Source organism: Meleagris gallopavo, chromosome 8 (assembly GCF_905368555.1).
Source record: "Meleagris gallopavo chromosome 8, MGAL_WU_HG_1.1, whole genome shotgun sequence".
In the NCBI taxonomy this organism is placed as follows: domain Eukaryota; kingdom Metazoa; phylum Chordata; class Aves; order Galliformes; family Phasianidae; genus Meleagris; species Meleagris gallopavo.
The window spans coordinates 4,966,724-4,993,861 of NC_139411.1; the positions used below are offsets into that span (position 1 = coordinate 4,966,724).

A 27,138-nucleotide genomic window follows, 5' to 3' on the forward strand; every position below is an offset into this window, starting at 1 on the left:
ATTTCCGAACAGCTTTCAGCGGTCCCCGGGGGCCGCGAGATGCACAGCCACCGCCCGACACTGCCGCTGAGCCTCGCCGCGGTGCCGTCGGGGCGGCCGGGCCGCTGCCCACGGGCGCAAAGCCACGAGAAGAGCGCGGCGGGGCCGGCGGCGGAGCGGCGGTGGGAGCGGAGCCGCGTTTCCCTCAGCCGCTTCGCTGTCAGCTGCATAGAAGCGGCGAGCCGCCGCCCCGGGGCCAAGCCCGCTCCTGCCCGGCCGCGGTGCCGTCAGCCCGCGGGCAGCGCCTCCCGCTCCGTTCGGCCCGGAGTTTCCAGAAGCCTTACGGGTGCCAGACCCTAATCGCCGCAGCCTTCAGGAGCTCCCCGAGACGCTCCGGGAGCCTCTCGGCCGCCCCAACGGCGGCTCCGCCGGGACACGGCAGGCACGGGGCACGCTGCCGTCGGTGCCGGCGTCGGGATCGGCCCCCGAGAGGGGCACGGCGGAAGCGGCGAGCCCAGGGCGGGCGGCAGCGCCTGTTGAGCGCGGCGGGAGGGGCGGGAGGGCCGGGCCGGGCCGGGCCGGGCGGTGCCGGGGGCGCGGGCCGGGGAGGAGCCAGGCGGCGGCGGGGCCGGACCGCGCTACGCACGCCCTCGCCCAGAGGGGACCCGGCCGTGGCGGAGGTACCTTGGACAGAGGCGCCGCGCCCGCCCGGAGCCGCCGGAGGGCACCGAGCCGCAGGTACGGGCGGGCTGTCGCGCCCCGACGGCGCGGCTGCGAGAGTCGGGCGGGGGGAGCCGGGTGACCGGCGGCGGGGCTCGGCGCGGAGCGGAGCGCCGGGAGGTTCACCTCGCCGGATTCCGCTGCGCTGGAGGCACCCACGGGGCCGCCCCGCCGCGCCGGGGGGACGGGAGGAGAGGCGGCGGTGGCGGCCCGGGGCTGGGGTGCGAGAAGGGCTCGGGTGCATCGATAGCGGAGAAGGAGCGGTCCTCGACGGGACCCGCCGCTGCTGTGGCCCGTGGGGGACTCGTGGAGGTGGCCGGGAGGCTCCTGCCTCTGCCGTCGTGTTATGCCGCAGCAACGCGCTCTGCACGCTTGTATTCCTGATAAGGCGAATTTTCCTCTTAGGTGTAGATTCCTGATAACTTTAAGCAGAGGCTCCCGATAACACCGAGAGCGAGGATCAGCAGACGGAGGCTGAGTGCAGTGCCCCGGTGACTTTCTATGATATACTAGAGGCTGCCTCCTAGGTCCAGCATGCACAGAGAACGGGAGCATTATCACCCAGGCTTAGAGCTATCTGCTAACACAGAGATCAGAGTGCCTTTTGTTGTGGATTTGAGCTGTTGCTCTGAGCTGCAGGGGACGGCCACCCGCTCCTCAGGCTGCCGGGACGCATAGCCGTCCTGCTAAGCTGCTCACCCTGGCCTTCCCGCTAAGCCAGCTGTAAATAAAAACAGCTGGGATTAATTTTATTTCTTTTTTTCTCCCTCATAACTTTGACAATGCACCTCACTACCATCCCAGTGAGCAACTTTGAAGTCAACTTGAATTTCTGCCGGATTTGCCCTTATGTCAGTTTCCTTGTTCAGTGTTAGGCAAATAGAGGATTGGGTGTGATGCTAAGCTGGGAGCTGTCAAACCAGAGACAAAGCCTCAGTTCATCCACACGACAAAGGAAAGCACAGTTCACTGAGCCAGCACCACTTAAGTGGGCCGGTTGTTAGCATTATTGTTCACAAAGAGACAGTATGAACCTAGGGTTGGTGAAATTTACTGCAGTATGACCAACAAAAAACATCAGGAGAGAAAGAACAGAAGTCCTAGTAAATAGCAGGATAGCAACAACATCTTTCCTCTAGGGTGAAACAGGGTCCCTGAAGACAAAATGGCTGCTCTGTGTGTGAATGCTACTGGGGAGCCGAGGCCAGCACACATGGGAGCAAACTTCCATCTTTCATGAGCTATAGGGCACATCCATTATTTGGAGTGCTTTGGACCAGAGTTGCTATGAGTTGAGCACAGTGCGATGCAATGAGACCGGTGTAGCACACAGGAGGGAGCAGAGCACCGCAGCGGGTTAATGTGGCTTTCTGATGAGGCAAATGGTCTCTTATCCGAGTTAAAATCCTGAGCAGATGACAGATCAACATGAGGTGGCTCGTTGCAGTGCCTCAGGGACACCTCTCAGCCTTACACAACCACTTCCCAGAGCACAGCCCCACTGGCAGCCAGCGCAGGACAGAGAGAGAATGGCAACAGCACGGAGCCTCAGTGGCAATGTATAGGTTGGAGATGTGCTGAGGCCACAGAACTGGAACAGCCAAGCCAGCTCTTCTGGACAGGAATAACACGCAACTCTCTCTGCCTACCCCTAACCAAAATGCTTCATTTTGCTTTCACACATTTCCTTTTTTTTTAAAAAAAAAAACTAAATTGTATTTAAAAGCTGCTGTAGAAATGATTCAAGTGCTCTGAATTTGTAGTCCTGAAGGTTTCAGATAGGAAATATGACTATTTCCTACTTAGTCAACATATGCTTTCTATTTTGCATACTCACAGTGCAAAACAATTACAAAGGAACCTCTGTAACACACCAAGACCTGTCCATGCACACACACAACTCATTCTGCTTAAACCATACCACTGTAACTGAAGGACAGCTACTTGCTGTGTTCATACTGTGTCAAAAGAAGTGTGCTTCTCAGTATTCTTGTACAGAAAAGGCATAACAGGCATCTTTAACGTTGAGAACCACGATAAGGACAGTACCGCAAAGGCAGATGTGGAATTATCTGCTCTGTCACAGGTGAGTTCTGTGAGTTGGTGCAGGTTGAAGCCATCCTCCTGGATAAGTAGCTGCTATTTGAAAAAACTGAGTGGAGCAGCTGAAAGGCAGTGTGTGCCATCCTCGGTCCTCCTACAGCCAACCTGCCTGCCTAGGCACGCTCTTGGGGTCCCCCAGCCCAGAAGCTGTGCCCCAAAGCACCAACACCCCTTCAGTTTCCAGCCCCCACCACAGTCCTTTCTGCAGCCTCCACATCCTTAACACAGAGGTCACAGCACCTCACTGGGTCTGTGTAACTGTACAGTGATTAATACATTTAAAGGTCATGGGGCTTTCATTTAAAATGGCAGGGGGGAGGGGCATATAAGATCCATAGTTAACTGCATCCTTGCAGTTATCTGAGCTGGCAAAAGTACATTCACAGAGAAGTCTCCTATCTTTTCCAGTTGACATATAAAAGCAATACAAAGTGTACAGAACATGACACAGAGCACTGCAAAGTAAATCAGAGTGACAAAGTAAGCCATGCTGAGAAGGGACCATTTATGTGCATCAGATTGTTCTGGATAAATAAATTTATAGTGAAAGGGGACGAGCAGACCAACAGAGCAAACTCCATAGGGCTCACATTAGCCAGTTCTCAATGTTGTACTTCTCTTCAGTTTTGCATTCTGAGGCTTGTGCGTGCTTGCACAGGGAATACTTCCCATGTACATTTTTATTATAAATAATGGGTACTGACTGGACTTTAAATCTTCTCTGTTTCCAGAACTGAGGTGTGAGGCTCTGAGAGCCCCGGAGTGACTGCAATTTCAACAAAAAATTTCAAAGGAAATGCAGGAATGCCTGTTTTAGAAAAAGACATGCAGAAGAAGGAGAAAGATTCACGCAGTAAAGATGAGCCAGTAAGTGACTGTTTTGGGGAAAATAAAAAGGAAAAAAAACAAAGATAGGTTACTTTTAACAGCTGACAGTAAGATTGACACTGTACATTATAATAACTGCAAAGCAAACTCTGTTTTAGAGCTGTTTCCTTTATTCAGGGGAATATTAGTTATCCTGCAACAGTTTACTATCAGGAAGTAACAGTGGTTCTTCCCACGTCCACATGTACTATTCCTCCCCACATCCTGTGAGGAAAAGTAGTAAGTGAAAGGTTGCAATACAACAGATGTGCTACAATGCAGTCAGAAAAGGCTTATCATTATTTCTTAATTGTATAGAGCTATCAGACTATCATAACTCATTTGCAAGCTGGTTCAAAAGATGTCGGATGCGTACGTCTCTCATTAGTCATCTAAGCCCCTGAAGTTTAAAGCCTTTTTCCTAAGCAGAGCCATGAAATGTGCAACAGCCTTATCAGAAAGAAATGGCCAAATTCAGGTATTAAAAAGAAATGTGGCACATTTATTTCCTCTGACTGAGGAATGAGTGACAGAACAGATGCCCTGACTACGCATAGCTTGAAACTTGAAAAATTACCATCTTTCTATTCCTGAGACCCAGGCTAAGCTTGGATTTACACCCAAGTTAGAAACAGGTCATCTTATGACTCTTTTTATGAGTACCTGTAATCTTCAGTTTCTAGATAGGGAAAAGGTAGCTCAGCACTGACTTGCCGTGGAGGTCACAAGGCAGAGCTGGGACTTGAGCTCAGAGGACACCCACTCCCCTCCTCGTGCTTCTTTGGAGCATATGGACCACCCTTCTCCCTCCCTGCAGGCAGTGGCACAGCAGTTAGCAGCTGGCCTTGCTCTGAGCAGCAGGTGGGACAAGGTGAGGCCCAGACATCCCTTCTAAATGAAATCATGCTGTGGTCCTGCAATCCCTTGAAAACCAAAACTTGCTTACGACCTTGGGATGGCACACCTGCAAACCTGGCAGACATAAAAGGATGCCTGAGAGCGGACCTGTGCCATCAGCACTGGTGTTCACCAGTTTTAGACAACAACCTCTGGACAACTGTTCTCAGCTCCTCTCCCCACCATTCCTCCTCCAGTGCCAGCAGGCCTGGTGCTGGAACTCAGCTCTTCAAAACGGATGGTGATCTTTCCTTTTTTCTCCTATCTCTCCATCTTTCTCATTCTTTCTGTTTCTCTCAATTTTCTCTTTTCATTCTGCTGCTCTTGTAGGTTTAAGTAATTGCAAGACTTATTTCAGTTTCTTAAGGCTGTATAGTTTAGTTGCATAGTTTAAGGTAGATGTCAAGTTAAGAATGCTATCTTCTAAAATCATACAGTTTAGCTGTGCAGCTAAGACATTTAATTGTTAGAATGTCAATATTTTGGGATAATTGTAGTTTATAGATTCTCACTAAAATTGATTGCATGCGGACTTCTGCATATAGTTTTACCTTAATCAGAATTAATAAGTAATTAATACAAGGGTATTCACAGATCTGGTCATTTCTTCTCTTCCCTAACAAGAATAGCGTGACAGGTCTATGCTAGTTATGAACAGAAAAGCACAGCAAAATGACATGTCACCCAGCTGAAAAGTTAACTGCCATGCCCATCTCCTTCAGGAATGATGCTTAGAACATCAGACCCTCCTACAATTTCCTGGCTTTCATGGATTACTTCAAGCTTGAATTTCCCACTGCCCCCAAATTCCTCTGGCTTTTAAATGACTAGTTACACTTCACTCAGTTAATTCTACATTAAATAATAATAATAATTTTTTAAAAAATTCCTAGTTTCCTGGCCTATTAATGAAATGTTCATTGGCCAAAGGACTACTACAAAGGTAGCACCACTTCAGTATTTGTACAACTGTATACTATGTACTAAAATTCAGGTGCTTCATGACCTAGTGAAACTCCACTGAAGTCACACAATTACATTTGCAGTGATCAGGCATCTCAACTGCTACAACAGAATTAATGGATTCAAAGAGGGAGGCAATATATTTATCAACAACAGAACTGTCATAAGCTACGAAATGCAACAGCCCTAACCTAAGCCTCCAGCCTGTTCTATCCACTACTTGTGGGGAGGTGCAAGAGCCTATATGTACCACTGCTGGACCTCACTAGATTCCTGTACATTTCAAAAATGTGTGATACTGACTGCCGTAGGAGTCTGCAGGGCTGGGCAGACGTTGGTTTCAGCCCACAGATTCAGCCATTCTGGTACACACTGGCCTGACTCGGCAGATCTCTAAATCGGCCAGTCTAAATCATACACTACTGCAAAACACTGTTGTACCAGATCTGGCTGGGATGGAGTTAATTTTCTCCATAGCAGTTCATATGGTGCCATAATTTGTATTTGTAAGTAACTGCTGATAATACACCATTGTTTTTGGCTATTGCTGAGCAGTACTTGCACAGCATCAAAGCTTTCTCTTTTTTCCCACCTCTTCTCTTCAGCAAGTAGGCTGCAGGTAGGCAAGGTGCTGGGAAGGACTTAGCAGGCATAGCTGACCCAAACTGACCAAAGAGAGTTTGCACTGCATTGTATTACATGCAATATCATGCACAGCAGTTTGAGGGCTGATAGCTATTGCTTTGGAGACTGTAAGGGCATCGGTCCACTTGTGGGAGATAGTGAGTGATTGCCTGCATCTGTTTTTTCCCCTCTTTTCTCCACTTAATAAGCTGTCCTTGTTTCGACCCTAGAGTTTTCTCACTTCTGGTCTTCTTGTTATCTCCCTCTCCCACTCAGTTGAAGGGAGCAAGCAACTGGCTGGGGCCAACCCACTACAGCTGTGTACTTAATATTCACTCTGCCTATCTAGACAAGAACAAAACAGGACAGCTTAGGAACAAGTAGAATTACTTACTAGTTTGATTTTTTTTTAATGCTCAGGCAGTACCTAAACTTCCAGTCCCACCACTACAACAGACCTTACAGATGTACCTACGGTGCATGAAACACTTGGTGCCAGAAGAGCAATTTAGAAAGACCAAGAGCGTCGTGGAGCAGTTTGGAGTTGCAGGAGGCCTCGGGGAATCCTTGCAGCTAATCCTCGAGGAAAGAAGGGAGAAGACAACAAACTGGGTAGGCAAATGCAGATTAGAGAAATAATTGCTGTATTGGAAGTTTAGAAACCATTTGTGATGTTGTATGACGTTGTGTATGTGATCACTGCTTTCTTTTAACAGGTCTCTGCAAAACAGGGATCTCATCTGATTCTACCAAAGAGAATGAATATTTCAGACATATTAGGCTAAGGTTTGCAAGCAATGACAAAATCCACACCACTGTTACAGTTTCAGGTCAAGAGTTTGTTGAGATAATTGAGAATTATTGAGTCTCAGGATTCATGTGACAGTGCTACCTGTAGGAGTTATAGAATCACAAAATGGCCTGGGTTGAGGAGGACCACAATGATCATCTAGTTCCAACCCCCCTGCTATCTCCAGGGTCGCCTACCAGCAGACCAGGCTGCCCAGAGCCACATCCAGCCTGGCCTTGAATGCCTCCAGGGATGGGGCATCCACAACCTCCTTGGGCAATCTGTTCCAGAGTGTCACCACTCTCTGGGTGAAAAACTGCCTCCTAATATCTAACCTAAGCACTACATTACATCCTTTTTGGATGTTGCTAGCTTTTCTCCCCAGTAACAAGATTCAGAGTTTTTTAATCATATGAAAAATGAACTCTGATAGGGCTGTATAAAAAGCACCTTGTGAGTCCATCTAGCCATAGCCCACTCCAGTCAAACTATTCCAGAATGCAATACTTTAGGATAGGAATTACCCTTTTAAGTAAGACTGTTGTTTGACATTCGTTGTCACAGTGTATTATATGTAGTTACTCTGAAGTATTTTCTTTGTAAAATGTATACACACATACTTACATATAGCACAAAGGCAAGGCCAAGACCTCAGCCTTTAAGAATGTCTAGGTCTCTTCTTTGCAAGACAGGAAAATTAAACAAGCCATAGATAAAGGAGATTCCATCATTCCACAAAATTACAGTTTATCCTGCTTGCATTTACCATGTAAGAATATATAGGAAAAAGAACGTTTTTATTGAAGTCCTTCCATCCCAACAGGGAAAAAACACTCAGTGGTTCCATGGATTTGGTGACATCTTGCAGACTTGCTACTGCATCAATGAAATGTTGTTTTCCCTTAGCTCATCAGCTGTGTTACCCCGAGAAAACCTGACAAACTGTTTCTGTAGTCAAAAGTAAAGGCTGCAGTGCAGGCAGTGCTTTTAGTTTAAAAGCAGTGCTTAATATCTATTCTAGCTGTTTCCACAATCTGAGGGCTTCACCAAATACAGCCCAATATTTCATTTTCTTATTTGGATCATAGGACTCCATAGTTTTCTCAACTATATCAACTATTTCTGAAATGGCATTCCTGTTAACAACCAAGAGAGAACTGGTTATTTAACCACCTATAGAATAAAACTTACAGAAGGAAGATGTTTCAGAAAATACTTATACATCTCAACCTTAAATACTACCTGTTAAAATTAAATATCTGATTCTTAAGATAATCTAAAAGCATTTTCACTTGCAATGTAACTTGTCAGGAGTACAGCTCTCGTCTGCTCTCCTGAAGGCTCCAGAGACTGTGGGGTAAGCATCTGTTCTAACAGCAATGAAATATCTCAGAGGAAAACTTTTCCAACTGATGCATGCATCTGTAATTATTTTTGCATAATTTCATTGTTATGTATAGTTACTGTATGCAAAATACGCCCACTAAACTCTGACAGACCGTTTCATCTTTTTGTTTAGGAAATCCTCCATGTTCCGTACAATGATTCTTTAAACCCTTCTCAAACATAAAGGCAGGCTGTGAACATCTGTTTTTAATAAAAATTGTTTAAAATGTTTATCTGTCTGGATCAAGCATTAGTAATTTGCATTTGTGTCAACGGACACAGAGGGAATTCTCCAGAGGCCCTGTTCACATGCCAGTATCTGCAGGGCCAAGCCATTAGGCTCTCCAAAATTCTTTTCTCAACTCTGTCCTGCATCAGGATGCTCTCTGATAGCTAACAACAGAGCATCTTGGTATTACTGACAAACATTACTGACAAACCTGGATGAATGCTTCCACCAAGTAAAATTCTGTCTGCCTCTTAAATTTATCCCAGTTGCTATTCAGGAGTTATAATGTCGTACTCGAATACATTTTTCTTGTAGAGAGAAGCAAACAACATACCTAAACCACCACAATAAGAGGCCTGTTTGCTCTTTAATGGAACACACTGTAAATTACCATTGATTGAAAAATAGGATTATGGAATTGCGGCTGATTTCAGCTGAGCTGAGGTCACAGAGCCCAGGCTGAAAATGCTCAGTGGCTCCATTAATCAGAGCCCATGCCTGACATTGGGTGCACCAGGTATCCACACCCTGACTGCCTCTCTACAGCTCACTGCCAGCTTTAAGGCTGTATGTCTCTTTCCTTCTAAGGCTGCGTGTCTCTTTCCCTCCCTCAGGTGTTTAACTACTGGCTGGATGACATGTACCTCAACAACCGGTTGGCTCTTCCAGTCAACTCCAGCCCAGCAATTATCTTTGCTCGTCAGAATTTCAAGGATGTAAATGACCAACTAAGGTAATGCGCTAAGACTTTGCAGCTTTTGCTAAATGAATATTTAAAATACACAGCTTTTGCAAAATGACAATCAACTTTCATTAAAAAATAAGGGCTGTAACCACTAGATGATTTCCCAGTAGAATTGGGTTTACTCATACTGAGATCCAGAAATAAATGTGTCAGTATTGTTATGTTTATTGCCTGGAAAAAAAAAAAAAAAGAAAAAAGAAAAAAAAAAAGGAGGAGGAGGAAAAAAGGCATAGTATTTATCATCTTTTTAAAGAAATACTTGCAAGGTGCTTCATTGTATAATTCAAGTAAGCCATTTCTTGATAGGAACAAGAAATACTAATTTCTGATACGTATAAAGGAAAGCAATCTGTAACATGCCATCACTACAATACCTACCCACCTTGCAAATGGAAACTCTGGCGTTAAGTTGTCTCTGCCAGGTGCCCAAAAGGGCACCAGAAAGACAGGAGATCTAAGAACAAGAGTTCAGAAGTCATTCCTCCCCAGGAGCACGGCTTCTCTCCAGCCCATCTTTCCTGAGTTGTCTTTTCTCCTTTGAACTGTTATGGGAAATTACAGTGATTTCCAAAGGGAAAAGGTAGACAAGTAGCCAAGCACACACTATATCTCTCCAGGCACCCATAGAACACAATTCCATTTTTCAGCTTTTACCAAAACATTTTCTCCTTTTACACACTAAACCAGATCAAATCCATTTTCATATAGCACAATGTTCCTCTTTGCTTTTAGCACTCTCAAGCTGCTCATTACTTAAAGAATTAACTGCTTGTGAATTTATGCTATTATAAAACAGCCAGCACCCTGAAGACAATTTGTTATTTTCACATTTTGCAAAGACAGCCAGTATATCTCTTTACTTTAAACACAACTATAAATGCTTCCATTCATTACTGACCAAATTTATTGTGCACCCAGCTTTCTAAAAACTTCTGTTTTGCATTTTCTAATGCACATGCTTTAATGAGGAAATATTTTTCTCAGAGCTGCCCATTCACACAGCACAAACAGCAGCGTCAGGAAATAATACACCTGTCTACAGCACGGCAGAAAGAATATCTCCTTAGGAAAGGAAGTACTCTAATAAATTGGACAGCTTATGAGAATAGATATCGAAACCCACATTAAGGATTCTATTAGATATTCAGCCTCTGTTCCCGTTCTCTAAATAAATGCTTCCAGGCTTCCTACTCTGGTAATTTAACCATTTGAATGGACCATCTCTAGGATTTCATATTTCTCTTGACATTAATTCATTTAGGTTTGGCTGTAGGCAAGGGGCTTCTCTTGCCAAGCCAGAGGACTTTCTCCCTTGTGCTGTGTCATCAATCATTCAGGCTCTCCTCTGTCCCTCAGAAACAGTCCACTGTCACTGAATGACAAAAGTCTGATAGCAATTCTATCTGTTACTTGCAGGTTTGCTGCCAATCTTATTTCGGGCGTGCAGGACTATAAAGCTTTACTAGACAGGTAAGTAGCTTGGAAGGGGAGCTGCTGTTTGAGTATCTACAGGGCTTCTGATTCAAGGGTGCTCTAACATGCCCAAAGTCAGGCTGCTCCACACTTCTCCAACATTTGATAGGGCTGGGGCTCTGGCATGGCTGCTTCGGGGATTCTTTATGTCTTTCTGCTTTATTACTGCTTGGGGAAGGATGCTTTTTGATTCTTGGCAGTCATCGCTTGCGCAGCACAGCCCAAAGGGCACAGACAACCTGCCTAACAGAACTAGTGAGTGCACAGCAGGAGGGTTGTGCTCCCAAGGAGCAGCAGCAGAGCAGTGATACAGCCTGCACACCCTCCCCAGTACCGACCACCTGCTAGAATGCCATACCTGCTATGTACTGTGCTTTCCGTTCAGAACATCAGCCCCTCTCATCACCCTCAAAATAAAAGAAATAACACATCTCACCAGAAAAAGGAAGCCTCACCACAGACTGTTTGCTTCAGTATGTGACAAAAATTTAAAAGTTCCATATTCTATTGATGCTTTCTGTGTATAAACGCAGGATGAAAATCCATTATATTTTAAGTCATGAGGTAGCTTACAACAGCTTGTGACAACATGTTACATTTTTCAACCTCACTTACCGTGTTCCAAGTTCACTGCCTTCTGAAGAGCAGAAGTAGTAGAGAGCCAAGGACGACAGACACTGTCCTGTAAGTGGAGAAGGGATCATTTTCCTGACTGGAAATACAACAGGCCAACATGATATTCTACAACCACTGCTTTTTAGATGAGGAAAACAAAATCCGTACCTCAACAACATAGTTCTTATCTTGTATGAATCAGAAAAAAGAAAAAGAAGGGGAAAGGGTTGCTTGATTTTTCACTTCAGAAGTCTGACAACTACTCAGAAAGCATAGAAGAAGTACTTATTTAAGATGTGGTTTTGTCCAAGAGATGCAATGGAACCGCACAGACCACTGCAGATGTGTGATGAGGTACTACTGCATATTAATGTACTTCATTGCATCTTTATATAACAGCGTCTGTGATAAGAAGCCACTTTGCTCAACCAAAGAATAATTTACATTCTTATTATTCAAGTCATACTACTCAAGACCCAAAGACTCCTGCGATCAGATTTGCTTCCCTTAGATGAATAACCATTTAAGTTCTCAGTAGAGTATCCTCATGTTGTTAGTCGTGGTTGCTCATCAGCCCCTCTGTAAGATTATGAGGACACCATACTTGTAATATTTTTAGCTCCTTCTGGCTGTTAAGGACTTACACCAGTGAGTCTACTGCTAGCTTCTCGTGGGTCATTCTACACGTACAAGCACACAATCCCAAACCCAGGTGTCTAGCTTTAACAGTGCAGATATTCCACGCAATTGCCAGGATAAAGTATTTCAAAGCAAGCCTAACTTGCTCCCATAAGACAGTCATAAGATCTTAGACATCTCTTAAATCAGTATAAGATTTTTCAGCCTCATCAGCCAATGTCAATAATCCCTTTCTTAGCTGCTGCAAATACAGATTGTCTAATCTAAGTCTACCACACTAATTCGTTTTTGAGCATCATAGATGCTTTTTAAAACTCTTCAGTACTCATGCTAAATAGGAGATTTCTTCATTATACAAAGTGTGAGAGAAGTGGAACACTAATAAACCTATTTTTCTGCTGAGAAACAAAAATGTTAAGCAACTGTTCGAGGAAATTAAGTGATACAGAGACTTCAACAGCCAGGAACTGAAATGCATATCCCTGGTTTAGAACTGCAAAAGTTCTAAAAAAAGGCTGTCAAACAAGATAAAATAGCATGAGATGTTACACTGCACTAGCTGCTTGACCATAACCCTCCTCACGTGCTGCTTTCATAGAATCATAGAATTATAGAATGGCCTGGGTTGAAAAGGACCACAATGATCATCTGTTTTCAACTGCCCGCTATGTGCAGGGTCACCAACCACCAAACCAGGCTGCCCAGAGCCACATCCAGCCTAGCCTTGAATGCTTTGCTCTAGTCCCTCTCTGGCAGGCCTGAAGCTTTGTCTTCTTGCTGAGGGAAAACCTCTACATCACAACATCATCTTCCCCCGTGCTTTCTGCAGCCTCTCCTGAGTGGCAGCACCATTATTTCTTGATGCAGAGTCAGTGGAATATTTTACAATCCATAACTATAATTGTGATAACACTTTTTTTTTTTTCTTGCCACTAAAGAAGCCTTTTAGGAAGTGTGGTTTCCACCATTAAAAAAGGAATGGCTTTTCAGCATTTATTTCCCTATGGATGCGAGTAATGATTAGCACATAAGTGAGGCTCTCTGGAAAACAGATGTGACCTCTGCGTTGCCCCGTCATTTCTGTTCACCAGTTGTGGACCTGGGGGCTGAAGGTACACCTTCTCTCACATGCTCAGTGCAGGTCTGCTGCCACTTGCATTGAATTTCACCAGTACTTTTACTTTTTAAGGTGCTACATTTTTTTCCAGCTGTTCTGTTGCTGCTGGCTTCCTTCTGGTCAAGTTTCTGGGGTCCCTTCTTGGGAGGCTTCCATTGCAAAGCTGCTCCTGACCTGCCGTTTTTTTCCATTTGAACTAGATGATCATGCAACTGCCTAATGAATATGCATGAGGCTGCCAGGAATGATGCATTTAACTTTAGTATAGGAATTCATCTATTTCCCTTATACTGTAATCTTGTTTTATTATTCAATTTGTGTTATACCTGATCTAATTGTAACAGAACAAAGGACAGATTAGATTTCTTTTCCTTTCTGTCTCTCTCTCTCCCCTCTCCCCTCTTTTTCTCTGGCTTTGTTTTCCTCCTTCTCTCTCTCCAGCCATGCTTTACCTGTTGATTTTGCTCGTGGACAGCTGTCTGGTCAGCCTCTCTGTATGAAGCAATACTATGGACTCTTTTCTTCCTATCGTCTTCCAGGACATACCAAAGACACCCTTGTGGCCCAGAAAAGCTGTGTAATGCCAGAACCAGAGCACATCATTGTTGCTTGTAACAATCAGGTAAATGGGTGTTCTCTTTTAATACCTTTCTATTTTTCTTACTTTCTTTAAATTCACTCAAGAAGAGCTTAATCTAATTACTGTTCAGAAACACGATTAGCGTGCTATGTATGAGCTCTCTTCTTACCAAAGCCTCACTGTCAATATTTCCAAAAGATGCTTCTGCAGCATTTTTGTCCGTCCCGCATTATGTTTCAAGCACAGTGATGCAGAAAAGAGGAATGTGGCAGAATTCATTTGCTTTCTCACTGAAACAAAAAATGTTTATTAAACAGAGAAGAAACCACAGAGGAAGAAAATCTTATTAGAATGCATTTGCTGGAAATGCTCTTCTTTTGACAGTCAAGTCTTGGCACACAATGCATGACATACATACCACCTGCTCTTGCAGGGGGGACTAAGCCATGCCTGCAGAAGTTAGCAGAGGAGCAGGCAGAAATACTAAAGCATTAGAGTGAGTCTGCCCCAACCAGTAAATCCCCTCTGGCTGCAGAGTACATTGCCTGGGCAGAGTACCATATAACTCAGCCAGTGTATAGTGCTGGAGCGTACTTTGCCTGCAGGCCCCCTTTGAATAAAGGGCTAGATCTTAGCAAGTCCCTTTCCCAGGAAGTCCTGTTCTTCACCTCAATAGGAAGTTCTCTAGGTTCATTTTAAACAAATAATATCATGCAAATTATTTACGTACTTTGTGGTTTTATCTCCTCAGGTGCTTTTTAGTTTATTCATACAGCAAATGTTTTGAGTCCAACACAATTGTGCAAGTCCCCTACAGCCACTGTTGTCAAAGCCCAGCAGTGCTGAGAAGTAATGTTTTTGTTCTCTGTGGTCCTCAGGCCTGGCTCTCCAGGCAGGACTTCAGCACATCAAGTGAAGGTCTTCACCCAGTGAAGGCAAAATGTCAGACAAGTAATGGTCCAACTCACCTGTGACTGTTCTTCTGACTTCTTTTTTGCAGTTTTTTGTTTTGGACGTTGTCATTAACTTCCGTCGTCTCAGTGAGGGAGATCTTTTCACTCAGTTACGAAAGATAGCCAAAATGGCAGAGAACGAAGAGGAAATGCTGCCTCCAATTGGCTTGCTGACGACAGATGGAAGAACAGAGTGGGCAGAGGCCAGGACGATCCTTATGAAAGGTTAGCAGCAGCAATCCCAGCTTTCTCTTCTTCATCTTCTTGCTCCTCTTCCTCCTCACCATCATTGCCTTTCTTTGCTGGGAGTGAACCTTACAGCAAATATAAGACTGAATGTGCAGCCTCACTGCTGAATTTTTCTGGCAGGAGGGATCTCAATACTTGTAGTCATTCAGATGGATGTTACAAGAAAAGCAGCAGATACGGTTTGACCTTGTGGCTGTGTACTTTTAAGTGTTACTCCATGTAAACAGCGCTCGCTTCATTCTCTGTTCTTCATCACATAAATTGCATTACATCTGATTTTGTGATTTGTCTCTTTCTTCGTAGCCATTATGTACCAATAGGAATGATGTACCCTCTTAGCTTTTGGCAACTCTTAGATATGTTTTATCTGTTCTAACAAAGGCATGTAAAAGTTGAGCAATTACTGAATCTAGCTGTTCACTCTCTTTGGTCAGTGGAGAAAGAGAAATTATCAAGACTGATTTACTCAAATCTTAAGTAAATATCTAAGAGAGGTGACAACAGTCATTTTTTGTGACTAGTTACCTCTCTCTTCCAACAATAGGCAACATTTAGCTGTCCTAGATGCTGGGCTTTGAAACATGAAAATAAACAATGGCGTCAGTCACTTCTATTGCTTTGCATGTTATGAATTTCACCTTGATGCCAAGTGACGTAAATGTTGTATTTTTGCTATTTTTTGTGACTTTGGTATTCATTTTTTGTGTGAAAAAATTTTAAACCGTTAGCCCCAATTTAGCAATGCTGTTGGAAAATTTTCTATTTCACCAATACCCTGGAATATATGAGAGCTGCCAATATTCTCAAAATAGTTTTTTTTAATCATCTCAAGAAGATCTTCCCTTTTCTTGTTCCCAGTTTCCTGTTCTTACAATGATGTTATCTATAGAACCATATACACCTACTCATAGATTAACAGTAGACATTACAGCTTAACAGTAGACACCAGATATAACAGTAATTCTCTGTAAGGCTACAAAGCCTAGAAATAATGAGAGGTTATTAAAATTCTCACTGATGAATGATACCAGAATACATAAACCACAAGATTCTTTGCCTTTCCTAAAATCCACATGGGAAACACAGATCTTATATCCCATAGTGCTCTCCTGATGCTGAATGTCAGTTTGCACCACAGTAGCTTAAAGAAAGGTAATGGAGAAAATATTATGACTTTTTTTTCCTAGTAAAATAACAAGCTCCCAACCCAGAGCAATTCACAGTGGAGGTCACTCCCTGCGCACATGAATGTTAGCGCTGATGAATTCTGGTGTGTGTGCACTCACAATTAAGAAAGCTCAGAAATATTACCTTGTTAGACAGTTGACTCAGAGGCAGCTTCTGTCTAATCTTCGTTAAAGCGATGAGACCCATTCTGTGAACAGGGAAATTAGATATTCAGAGCTGCAAAGTTTGACATAATTCATCAGAGCTAAAACGCATTTGTGTCCAAGAATCTCACCTCTTTGGATTGGCACTGGACATTATTCCTCCAAAGTGCTTAGCCATAATTTGATTCTCTGAGATTCTCATTTTCTTTTGAGCCCATTAATTCTGCACAGCCAGGCCCTGTCTAACTGTTTAGCTGCTGTTGTTGTCAAACCTCCTGCTAGCAGAGCTCTCACTATCAGGAGTTCCACACTTCTCTGTTCGCCCATTCAGCAGAACGTTTGCTTGCTGTACTTTCAAATACCAAGCAGAACAAAAAGGTCCAACTTATCTGAAAGAAATATCCCAAAGTGGCAGACATGGTGTGGTTAAGTCAACATCACAGGGGAGCTACACAACAATTAACTTAGAACCTTCAAAAACACCAGCCCCCATTGGTGCACTTCACCACATCTTACTCCTTGAAGAGCTGAAGAAATGTGCAGACATCATTCTGCTCCTGCCACTGTATGTGCAAATTCAGATTTGCATGCATTTTCCTGGCGGAGTCCAGCTCCTGATGACACATGAAATTGTTATCCAAGTAAAAGCCAGCCCCTCTATCTGCAAGCATTATTGCATCTTCTGCCTTTAAAGATGATAGCCATGATTTTGAACAAACAGCATTAAAACTCAAAACTACCTCCTCTCTTTTCTCCTCCTACTGCGTTCAATACTTAAATGTTTTGATATAAGGATACTGTGAATTACATAAAGGAAAAAACTGATTGTACGATTCAGAATTTTCTTCTAGATGTTCTTTCTAACCAGAGAATATTTCCTCAGGGTCATAGCTTCTCTGAGATCACAAGTGCTGACACATCATCAGTAGGGTGAATTAATGTGGAATTGAAGTCAGTGTCCAATTTCTTCATTTTACAACATTACGTATCCTAAAATCCTAAATCACAGGGATTCATTCATGGCAGAAATGGAGATTGGAGCTGATGATCCTTAAGGTCCCTTACAACCTAAGCCATTCTTTGATTCAAGCCATTCTGCGAAATTCATTTCATGTAATTTTAAAGAAGAACAGGATTTCCAGCTAGTTGTGGTCTCTCTAGAGATTGATTTATATTCTAATCAATAGATACATAAGATAGAATACCTAAGCTCTATTTTGGGTGGTTAAAAAGTAATCATCATTAAAGTTGTAACCACTGAATTCCACAGAAGTATTCCAGTGAAATATCGCCAGCTTCAACAAGCCTGTAGTAAGAGCCTTAGAAAATGAAAGCATTTAAAAAACAACAACAACAACAACAAACAACCTTGCTTTCTTTAGATCATAAACACTTTCCCTTCATCATATGCCTGCTCATTTTATTCTCATGTCCATTTCTTGTTTCTAATTTCCACTCACTGCACATGTTGAGCCTGGGTTAAAAGACAACAGGCATCTTCCTTTTGCTTATATAGCGAGGACACTCTTTCCATTTCACACCTACCATTTTATCTCTTTTTACTGCTTTGCACTCACATCAAATAACTCATCCTTTGATTACAATGTACTTCTAGCAAGACAATAAAATTACTAGTTGTTATAACAAATACCAGACTTGCAGTCAGTGAACTCAATTTTGTGAGTCAGTGAATTCAACAGAGTAAATCCAGTGCCAAAAAGAGTAGTGATTTTTCACCCTTGTATTAATCCATTCTACTTTCTTTGTTACTTAGAACTGAAAAGTTGTCTACACAGACAGTAATTCTGTGAGGCAATTTCACTGTGCAGAAAGCAAAACAAAATGAGATTTTTAAAAATATTGTTATTTGTTTTTCACTAAGCTTATAATGTGATATGGGTTGCATCTTCAGGCTTTTTCTCCTCATATATATATATCTTTATATATGTATATCCTGTATATATTTAAATATATATATTTAAAACAGGAGAAAGGAAGATTCCTGTATTTTAATGAAAGCCCAGATAAACACTTAATCATTTATTTTCAGGGTGCGCTTTCAGGTAAAACAGTGAACACCTTCACACTTGCAGCTAAATAATGTTTGCAATCCATCATCATCTTAAGGGGGGGAAAAAAAAAGCAAAAAAAAAAACCAACAAAACTAGTGAAACTTGCTACAGTGCTTCTGGATTACTTGGCATTTGCCAAAATATTCATTTCAGTGATGAAATAAACCAACATAAGCAGCTGAAAAAAAAAACCCAGGTTCTGCAGTAGTTACAGCACAATTGCAATGGGCAAAGAAAGACAGGGTCGTGAAGGAAGGAAGACTTGAACAGTAGTTTGCAGAGCTTATAAAGAGGACATATACTTGAATCTGGATAAACCCATAAGCAGAGGATAGGTCTTCTAAGCAAGAAGATTTCAAAGGAGCAGTACACAGGTTGCTCTGAAAGTAATGCCCCCTATTTATTTTATAGAAACAATAACAGAGAGAACAATAATGCTATTTAATGGAGCGAATTCTCAGCTACAAAACACTATTTTCACCATAGTCACCAGCATTAGCTATGTATTTTTGCCAGCAATGAACAAGAGCCTGCTGAAAATTCTGCATGGCCATCCAGGACTCATCTTTCACATCACAGTTGCCACTGCTGAAACATACGAGCCCATGGCCTCACTGTGCTCACATCCCCTGTTAGGTCCCTGTAAATGTTTAGAAAGCATCGATAAATGTCAATGACTGCCATCTTTTTTCTTTTTCCACATGGATGAATTTAGTTCCACCCCTTTGCTTCATACACACTTCCATGTCAGATGCCATCCTGTCAGAATGCCCCTCTGCTGTCACACAGCAACAACACGTAATGGAATCTTGGTGGGAAGGTTCAACCTCTACTGCCATCCTACCAACATCCACCTCTGATGTCATGAGTCAGTATAAAAGAGGAGGAGACATTACTTTTGGAACAACCTTCCTAATGATCCCAGCAACTGTTGTTTTACAAACACAGTGAGTGTTTTAACTGCTCTCAGACAGCAGGAGAAACCCAAACTAACCTTCAAAGCAGAGGAAGTGACTTCATACAGTGATAGGGGCTGCTGTATTTTGCGTACCACATCTGAATTTGATCCACGTCTTCTCATTATTTTTTTTTTTCTTTTTTAAAATAAAAATCCAAAAACCCCAACAAAGCAAAAGCTGATTGGCCAAGTCAGTTATGTGCATTAGAAAGAAGCAAGGAAAAGAAATGTCTTCCAGAGGTTCAGGTGTTGCTCTGGTCCCTTCCAACTCAAGCTATTCTACGATCTTTGGATTCAACTCTTTCTGAAATATTTATTTTGCATCCCAAGTCATGGTTCTTGTGTTCCTGTGCAGTTCATTGTCTGCTCTATGTGATAATTTTGTCTGTGTTTGATCCATTTTCTGAGCATATTTTTTCTTGTAAGAACATCTTTTCATTACTTTTCTGCTTTTAACAGATCTGAATTTTATTCACTCTAATACCTAGAATCAAGCTACCCTGAAGTCATATGTCAGAAAAAGTGCTTTGTGTCTGTCAATGAGGTGTGGGCAGCAGCCACAATGCACTATCTATAAAGCCATCATATAACAGAAAGCAAGACACTGATCAAATTGTGAGCAGCTTGTAAATCACCGCCCAGATTTTCCTCTAAGTGCCTGTCCACAAATACCAGCAGCTAAGATACACAGAGCAACTTCCATTCATACAGATCTTCTCAGCCTTTACATTTGTGGACTCAAAGCATCAGTGGAATAAACATAATTACTCTCAGCCCAGAAAGTGTCACATACTAAAAGAACTTTATGGCCAAGAGCACACGGAGACGTATTATCTCTTATCAGTCTTCTCAATGCTTTTGAAGACAATTCACAGGAGCATCATAGGCCACCAGCATCTGGTGCAGAAAGTTCAGGCTACCCACGTACTCCATAAGTTTGACCAACAGATATCATCTATCCATAACCTGTAAGAGGTCACAGCCCTCTCCTTCCTTCAGAGCACTGCTATTTCTTATCTTTCCTTTTCTCAAATTTGCGCTCTTTTCCACTATACTGTACCTGACCCTGGAGGATATCAAGCACACATTTCTTTCCAGCTCCTCACTAACCAACATCACTCATTTCCAAAGGTACATTTTTTCTTGCTTTGAAACATGCTTTCCATATTTGCAAAACCTAAAAATACGTACATTTTGAAATTGCTCTACCCATAGAAGCAAGAGAGATAGGACAAGAAACAGAGGAAGTTAGAAAAGTAATATATTATTCAGAAGCACTCAAGTGATAGAGGGAAAGTGAAAGGTGGCAACATGTGATCTGAGCAATACTATGACCAAAAATTAAATTGCACGGCCTTATTGATGGATGTTTCTTTTTCCATGTGATAATGGCAACATACTCAATCCAGGGATTATTTACTTTGCAACAATGAAAGATCAGTGTCAGGAAACAGAAGAAGGTTTTAAATGCATCAACAGCACTCCCTACAGTTCCTTGTCCTGAAGTAAGTTTTAACATGAAAACAGCACAAAAACAGCATGGGTCCTACTGCGCCATAGCAGAACAGTGTGGCAATAGCACGAGTACTGAAACTCTCCATTTTGCACCTTTCCTCTCTCACTTTTATGTACAAATCGAGTAACTTTCCTTTGCTTACAGCAAATGAGAAATTCAGAAAACTAGAGACAGAAAAAGAAAGTGAATATTATTGAATCACATGAAAGAGTCACAGAAACAAGTTAAAACATGAATGAACGTCTTGATGTAATACTTCTTTGCACTGAGGTTATACTCTGCTGATCAGAGCAGCAGAGTCAGGTCAGATCTTTAGTACAGCCCAAGGCAGCAAGGTTCCTGGCCAGTCCTTACCACTACAGGTAAGAATATGCCAATATTTTTCTCTTTTATCCCTAGATTCCACTAATCGCGACTCTCTTGACATGATTGAACGATGTATATGCCTGGTGTGCCTGGACAGCCCAAGCGGGGTGGAACTCAACGACACAAACATGGCACTGCAACTGCTACATGGAGGAGGCTACCATAAAAACGGTGCCAATCGTTGGTATGACAAACCTATGCAGGTAAAAACCTTACGGTACTATGGTATTGCACGTGGTGAAGATCTTCAGGTGTCCTTGTGGAAGGGAACACTTTGAAGCACATAGGGAAGAGCTGGAAGTGATGTCAGCATCCAATACGGCAGGGCTGGTGCAGAGAACAGAGGGAGAGGGAAATGAGAGGGAAATGAAGAAAGGACTGCAAAACAGGTAAAGAGGAAGGAGGGTAGCAAAGCAAGCTATGAGAAAGCTATTAAATAAGAACAAGCTTGCTCATTTGATACGACATTTTTAATAAAATGTATCCCTAGGAGAACTCCTGGGTAAAAAGTTGCATTGCTCTCTAATGAAGCAGAACCTTAGGCTGTTGAGCTGGGGTTTTTTTGGTTTTTTTTTTTGGCAACTAGGGTTTTCTTTACCATAAAGCAGATGATAAATCCAATTTCCAGATTCCAAGGGATTTTACTGATGTTCACATTTTTATGAGGCTCAGTTCAAAAGAGCAGCATGAAAGGGATCCAGCACAATATCATTCACAGAACAAGATGGTCTCACACAATAAGCATCTGCAAGTCAAGGAAGTACCTGATGTGAGCAATAAGAAAACCACAGAAGAATGACAACATCACTTTTTAGGTTGCCTAAAAACTCCACCTTTTAGGCTGCTGTTGGTAACATTACCCCAGCATGATTTATTCATCACATGTCTTGCAGTTTGTGGTAGGAAGAGATGGAGTCTGTGGCACCGTGTGTGAACATTCCCCTTTCGATGGCATCGTACTGGTGCAGTGCACAGAACACCTGCTCAAGCACATGTGAGTCCCCTTTTAGTACAAGTACTGCCCTTGCTCTAGCCCCGGGAAGTTTCTGACAGCTGCAGTTTCCCCTGGAGCAAAGAGCCATTAAGTCCTGCTAGCGAATTACCCACTCAAAAAGCCACATTTGACAAGCAGACTGTTACCGTCACCTTGATGCCATTTTTTCCTCACATACTAATAGGAAAGAAAGCTCCAAGAAATTACTCCGAGCTGATTCAGTAAGCGAGCTTCCTGCTCCACGGAGATTAAGATGGAAATGCTCCCCTGAAATTCAGGCACACTTGGCATCATCAGCAGAAAAACTCCAAAGGTAGGACCCATTCTTCACTTTTTTCAGTGATGTCTGCAAGCTGGGAACTATCCAACATGGTTTGTGCAAGAATGGTTTTTCTCTCCCTGCTCATCCTCCTCTTCCCTTACATATCCAGCACAGGCACACATAGCATCTCCTTGCAGGACAGCACCCTTACAGGCTGGAGCTACTTCATGGTATTCTGGAATTGCACTACCATCATTTTCCTCTCATGTAAATATTAGGAAAGAGAAACATGAAGGGGAAAAAAAAAAAAAAAAAAAAAAAAGTCCTGTTTGCACAGGATGCAAATAGTACAGGTCCTCTATTTATATGGGTGCATTTTATGGGTTTGACCTGATAAAAGAGAGGCCAAGGCAATGGGAATATATATATATGTGGGACAGTAGACTACAACTGATTTGAATAAGCAATTTGAATTCAATAATGTTATTTGTTTACATCCAACAAATACATGTGTTGCTCCTACAAAGGTTAATTCTTCTAATGGTGTTTCCAAACTGTAAGAGATTTGCATGATCTGGGGCAGGGGAGAAAGGGCAAGGAGAGATTTTTTTTCAAATTATTAAGACCATAAGCCTGCATGCTGAAATGGAGTCCTTATAGAGAATTAACTTAGAGGAGCAGACATAAAATCACAGAGTCACAAAATGGCCTGGGTTGCAAAGGACCACAATGATCATCTCATTTCAACTCCCTGCTACGTGCAGGGTCACCAACCACCAGACCAGGCTACCCAGAGCCACATGGAATGCCTGCAGGGATGAGGCATCCACAACCACCTTGGGCAACCTCTTCCAGTACCTCACCACCCTCTGAGTGAAAAACTTCCTCCTAATATCCAACCTAAAACTCCCCATCTTAGTTTAAAACCATTTAAAACGTGAACAAAAGGACTTGAGCACCGCAGTTCACATTAAGGCTGCAGATTACAAGCCCAGTCTAGAACTCATATGAATAACTGTGACTACTAGGAATAAGTTACCAAAGGCCAAGACTGCCTGCAGAGCAGGAGCACTCTCACCTCTGTGGGTACAACAGGAACTGTTCTCCAGGCTTTAACTACAGTGTGAAATGTAACACGAGAGTCTCGCATCTCCCCCCGTTAACTGCCTCTACTTGTTTTCCAGGATAGTAAAAAATCTGGACTTTATTGCCTACAAGTTTGTGAACTATGGAAAGGAGTTTATTAAGAAACAGAGGACCAGCCCAGATGCCTACATTCAAGTAGCACTGCAGCTGGCATTTTACAGGTAAGGTTAATTCAAACCATAAGTACAAGAGAACTCGCAGTTGTTTATGCAGGGTCCACTATTTTCTCCGTAGCCAAAAAAAATTGCCTCCTGCCTGGAAATGAATAATCTTGCATAACAATGGTAGAATAGAAATTACCATGCAGTTCTGAGATGGAGTTCTCCTTTCTTTCATTCCATTTCATGCTCCCATCCCTGTCACCCCATCTCTCCTTCAACATCCCCATAGTTGTCTTAGGGGCAGAGAAAGAGGTGAGGAGATGTAGCAGAGATTGGCAGACAGAAGCAGGAATCAGCCTAAGTCCCTGTGTTAGAACCACCCCCTTGCCATTGTGGGTAGCTTGGAAGGAAACGTGGCAATAACTCATAGCTGACTGCATATATATGCAAGGAGTTAAATGTCCACAGGAAAAAAACACTACAACAGAATTTCAGATCAGAGTTCCTACACAAGGCAGTAACTACTTCTACTTCCTTCTCTAGAGACATCCCAAGATTTGATAATATCCTCTAATGTCCATGGTATCATCAAAGTTAAAAGCTGCCTTCCACATTGTCAGAACAGCTAACGCGCCAGGCTAGAGATCGGTTGCATGGCTTCCTGCAGAACAGCCTATTACACAAATAATTATTTATCATGTCAAATTAAATCCTGAAGCCGTCTTTACCTAGCCAAAATGAACAGATGCCTAACACGTTTTGTGTATCTATAAACATTTGTTAAACACCCATTCTCCATATTCCATTAACCGAACTCCAGCAACGGCCTGGCCCAAGATGTTCATCTGGATCTGAGCTATAATTTAAATTTCACGTATTTACAAATGAAAGAAAGAACAACAACAACAACAAACCTTATAACTGAAACTGCTGACTCAACAAGAAGTATGTAAAGCACAGTAGGTCTCTTGAAGCAAGGCATGGTAGCTCCATACCTGGTTCTAAATTAAACAACGACCCGTGTTCTATTTGCAATGCAGGCTTTCATTCCAGCTCAGTCTCAAAAAAAAACGTGCTTTTTTCCTACTGCTTTCCTCACTGTCCCACTGAGTTTGTAAATAAAGTGTATTTCACTCCTTGATTAATTAGACAATAATTTTATGATGCAGTACAAATAAAACATTCCTTGAGAATCTTTCCATAGATTTTAGTTTTACTAGCTTTGCTTTCACACAGCAAATCTTTTTTTTTTTACTGGCAATGCATAACTAAAATATGAACAGCTATATGCAGCCCCTCGTATCAGAGAGAAGTGAGCATTCATCTTTTTTAAGTTTCTTATACAATTCTATCAGCACTAAGATGAATACTGTATAAAATATTAAATCATCCCTGTAACAGTAAAATTTACCAAGCCTGTATTTCTTTGAATCTTTATGATGCCTTGAAAATAATTATTCTTCGGATTTTTTTTTTTACTTTGTTCTCTCAGGTGCCACAGGAGACTTGTCCCTACCTATGAAAGTGCTTCCATACGCCGATTTGATGAGGGCAGAGTTGATAATATTAGGTCTGCTACGTCGGAAGCATTTGCTTTTGTGAAAGCAATGACTGATGACAAGCCAGCTCTGTCGGTATGTTGGTCTGGCTCCTTCTGCTTTCCCTAACGAAACCCTAAGCAAGTAAATACACTTGTGATTCCCAATCTCTCACTTTTTAACTGTTAGCTGAGTACATAAAAGAAGCAACTGCTCTCACAGGATTTTGCTCTTTGTGCAAACCGACTGTTGATCTGAATATCTATTCATTTAACTGAGCATACAAAGGATTCAAAGGCCTAGACATGACACTGAAACAAACAAAACATCTGATATTAGACTTAATATTGCTGTCCAAATGATCTATCACCAGGTCCAAATATCTAGGCTGAACATGGAAACCTCATGGCCATTATACTACTACTCCAGGAGAAATGCCTGGCTGCTCCCTTGCAGCAGCAGAAAGCTCAGTGGCAGGTCACAATGTGCAATGTGGAATAATTCACGTTTTCATTCTAGTGGATATGTTGTGGCTCATCTTTTTGATTTTGAAGTCACATTTCTGCTACATACATGTAATATTCTGGGATCTCCACGAGGGCTGAACTCTCATGATGGAAAAGCTTTCATGATAAAAAAAAGTATAATAAAACAACGCTCCAAACTGTCCTGACATCACTGCAAAAATAAAAATTGTTACCTTTCTTTGAGGTGCTACCATCTGTTTTCCAGGAGCATGAGTACTCTGTATGTTAGATGGCTGTGCAGAGAGGTGCAGCTGACAGAGCTGAAACTATAGCTGCATGAACAGCTCTGTGCCCATCATCCCTGCAGAGCCTCCCTCAGCATCTTGCTGTGTGCCACTTCCACTCATCGCACTTCATTGCTGTACAGGGAATTTCCAGGTGGCTGTTTGAATGAAACAAGCAGCCACAGCTTAAACTATTTTGCAGAGAAAACCAATCTAGCTGTTCTGCAGTATCTAGAGTAGCATCAGTAGAAATATTGCTGGGCTGTAGATTAAGCATAAATTACTGAAACAATGTAAACCAAGCTCTCACACCCCTGAGGATGAGGGGAAAAATTGTCCAGGGAAATAGTCACTGTTCCATGGCTTTTTTGTCAAGTTAAAAATATTTTTCTATCCAATGCTAATAAAAATTATCTTCAAATGATAGCTTGAACAGTCACCAAAGATTGGTCAAGTCAGATTGTTTCTCTAGGAGGAGAAATATCTCATGTTTTTGACACTTGCTGTAAAAGAGGCAGCATCTGACACTGCAGAGATTGCTGGACTAGCTGTAAATTAATCAGATTTAAAGACTGCATGTGGTAATTTAATCTGTATAAAGGATCTAAGGCCTGGCTCTAGCCCTATGAAAAAAATATCAGACTCTGTACTTTGAAGGTCCCTGATGGTGGCCTTGAATTGCTTCTAAAATGAATTCTTTGTTAACAAGACCATTTATCGTCCATAGGAGCCGAAGGCCCCCTGTTCATCTGGAGACCCAGTCTCTTCTGGCTGTTTCAGGGTCTCCCGGTGTTGCATCTTCTGCTTTGATGTACATCAGGGCAGCATTTCTTAGGATCATTCCATTGGCATGAAAGCCTGACTTTTGACAGGACTCAAAATTTACTAGCCTGTTATCTGAAATTTGAGGCATATATGGACGGTAGAACAGCCTTGAAAAATCCTAGATGCCTTCTCACACAGGGGAGTAATTTTTTTTGACCAGCCAGTAAAATACCAGTAATGGTTTCCATTAATATCACTGTCATTGTCCAAATAAAGCATGTTGGAAAAGACACCCAGCTGTTCTGAAAACGCTGAATTACATTAAGCAATTATTTTCTTACTTCAGATACAGCAATTCAATTAGTAATAATCTACACGCCCAAAATCCATGGAAAGGAACCGCAAGTCT

The 27,138-nt window shown here is 42.4% G+C and overlaps 1 protein-coding gene across 1 annotated transcript in view; it reads left to right on the forward strand.

Moving 5' to 3' along the window:
* Nucleotides 1-635: 635 nt before the first annotated feature.
* CHAT (choline O-acetyltransferase) overlaps nt 636-27,138 on the forward strand; it is a 34,057-nt gene continuing 7,554 nt past the window's right edge. Inside the window, exons 1-12 of the mRNA XM_085229523.1 lie at nt 636-717; nt 3,534-3,669; nt 6,574-6,765; nt 9,173-9,291; nt 10,720-10,773; nt 13,589-13,769; nt 14,728-14,905; nt 21,206-21,375; nt 22,066-22,166; nt 22,351-22,479; nt 23,613-23,735; nt 25,168-25,309. Coding sequence (XP_085085649.1) covers nt 3,607-3,669; nt 6,574-6,765; nt 9,173-9,291; nt 10,720-10,773; nt 13,589-13,769; nt 14,728-14,905; nt 21,206-21,375; nt 22,066-22,166; nt 22,351-22,479; nt 23,613-23,735; nt 25,168-25,309 — 1,452 coding nt within the window. The 5' untranslated portion in view covers nt 636-717; nt 3,534-3,606. The remainder of the gene's footprint in view (nt 718-3,533; nt 3,670-6,573; nt 6,766-9,172; nt 9,292-10,719; nt 10,774-13,588; nt 13,770-14,727; nt 14,906-21,205; nt 21,376-22,065; nt 22,167-22,350; nt 22,480-23,612; nt 23,736-25,167; nt 25,310-27,138) is intronic.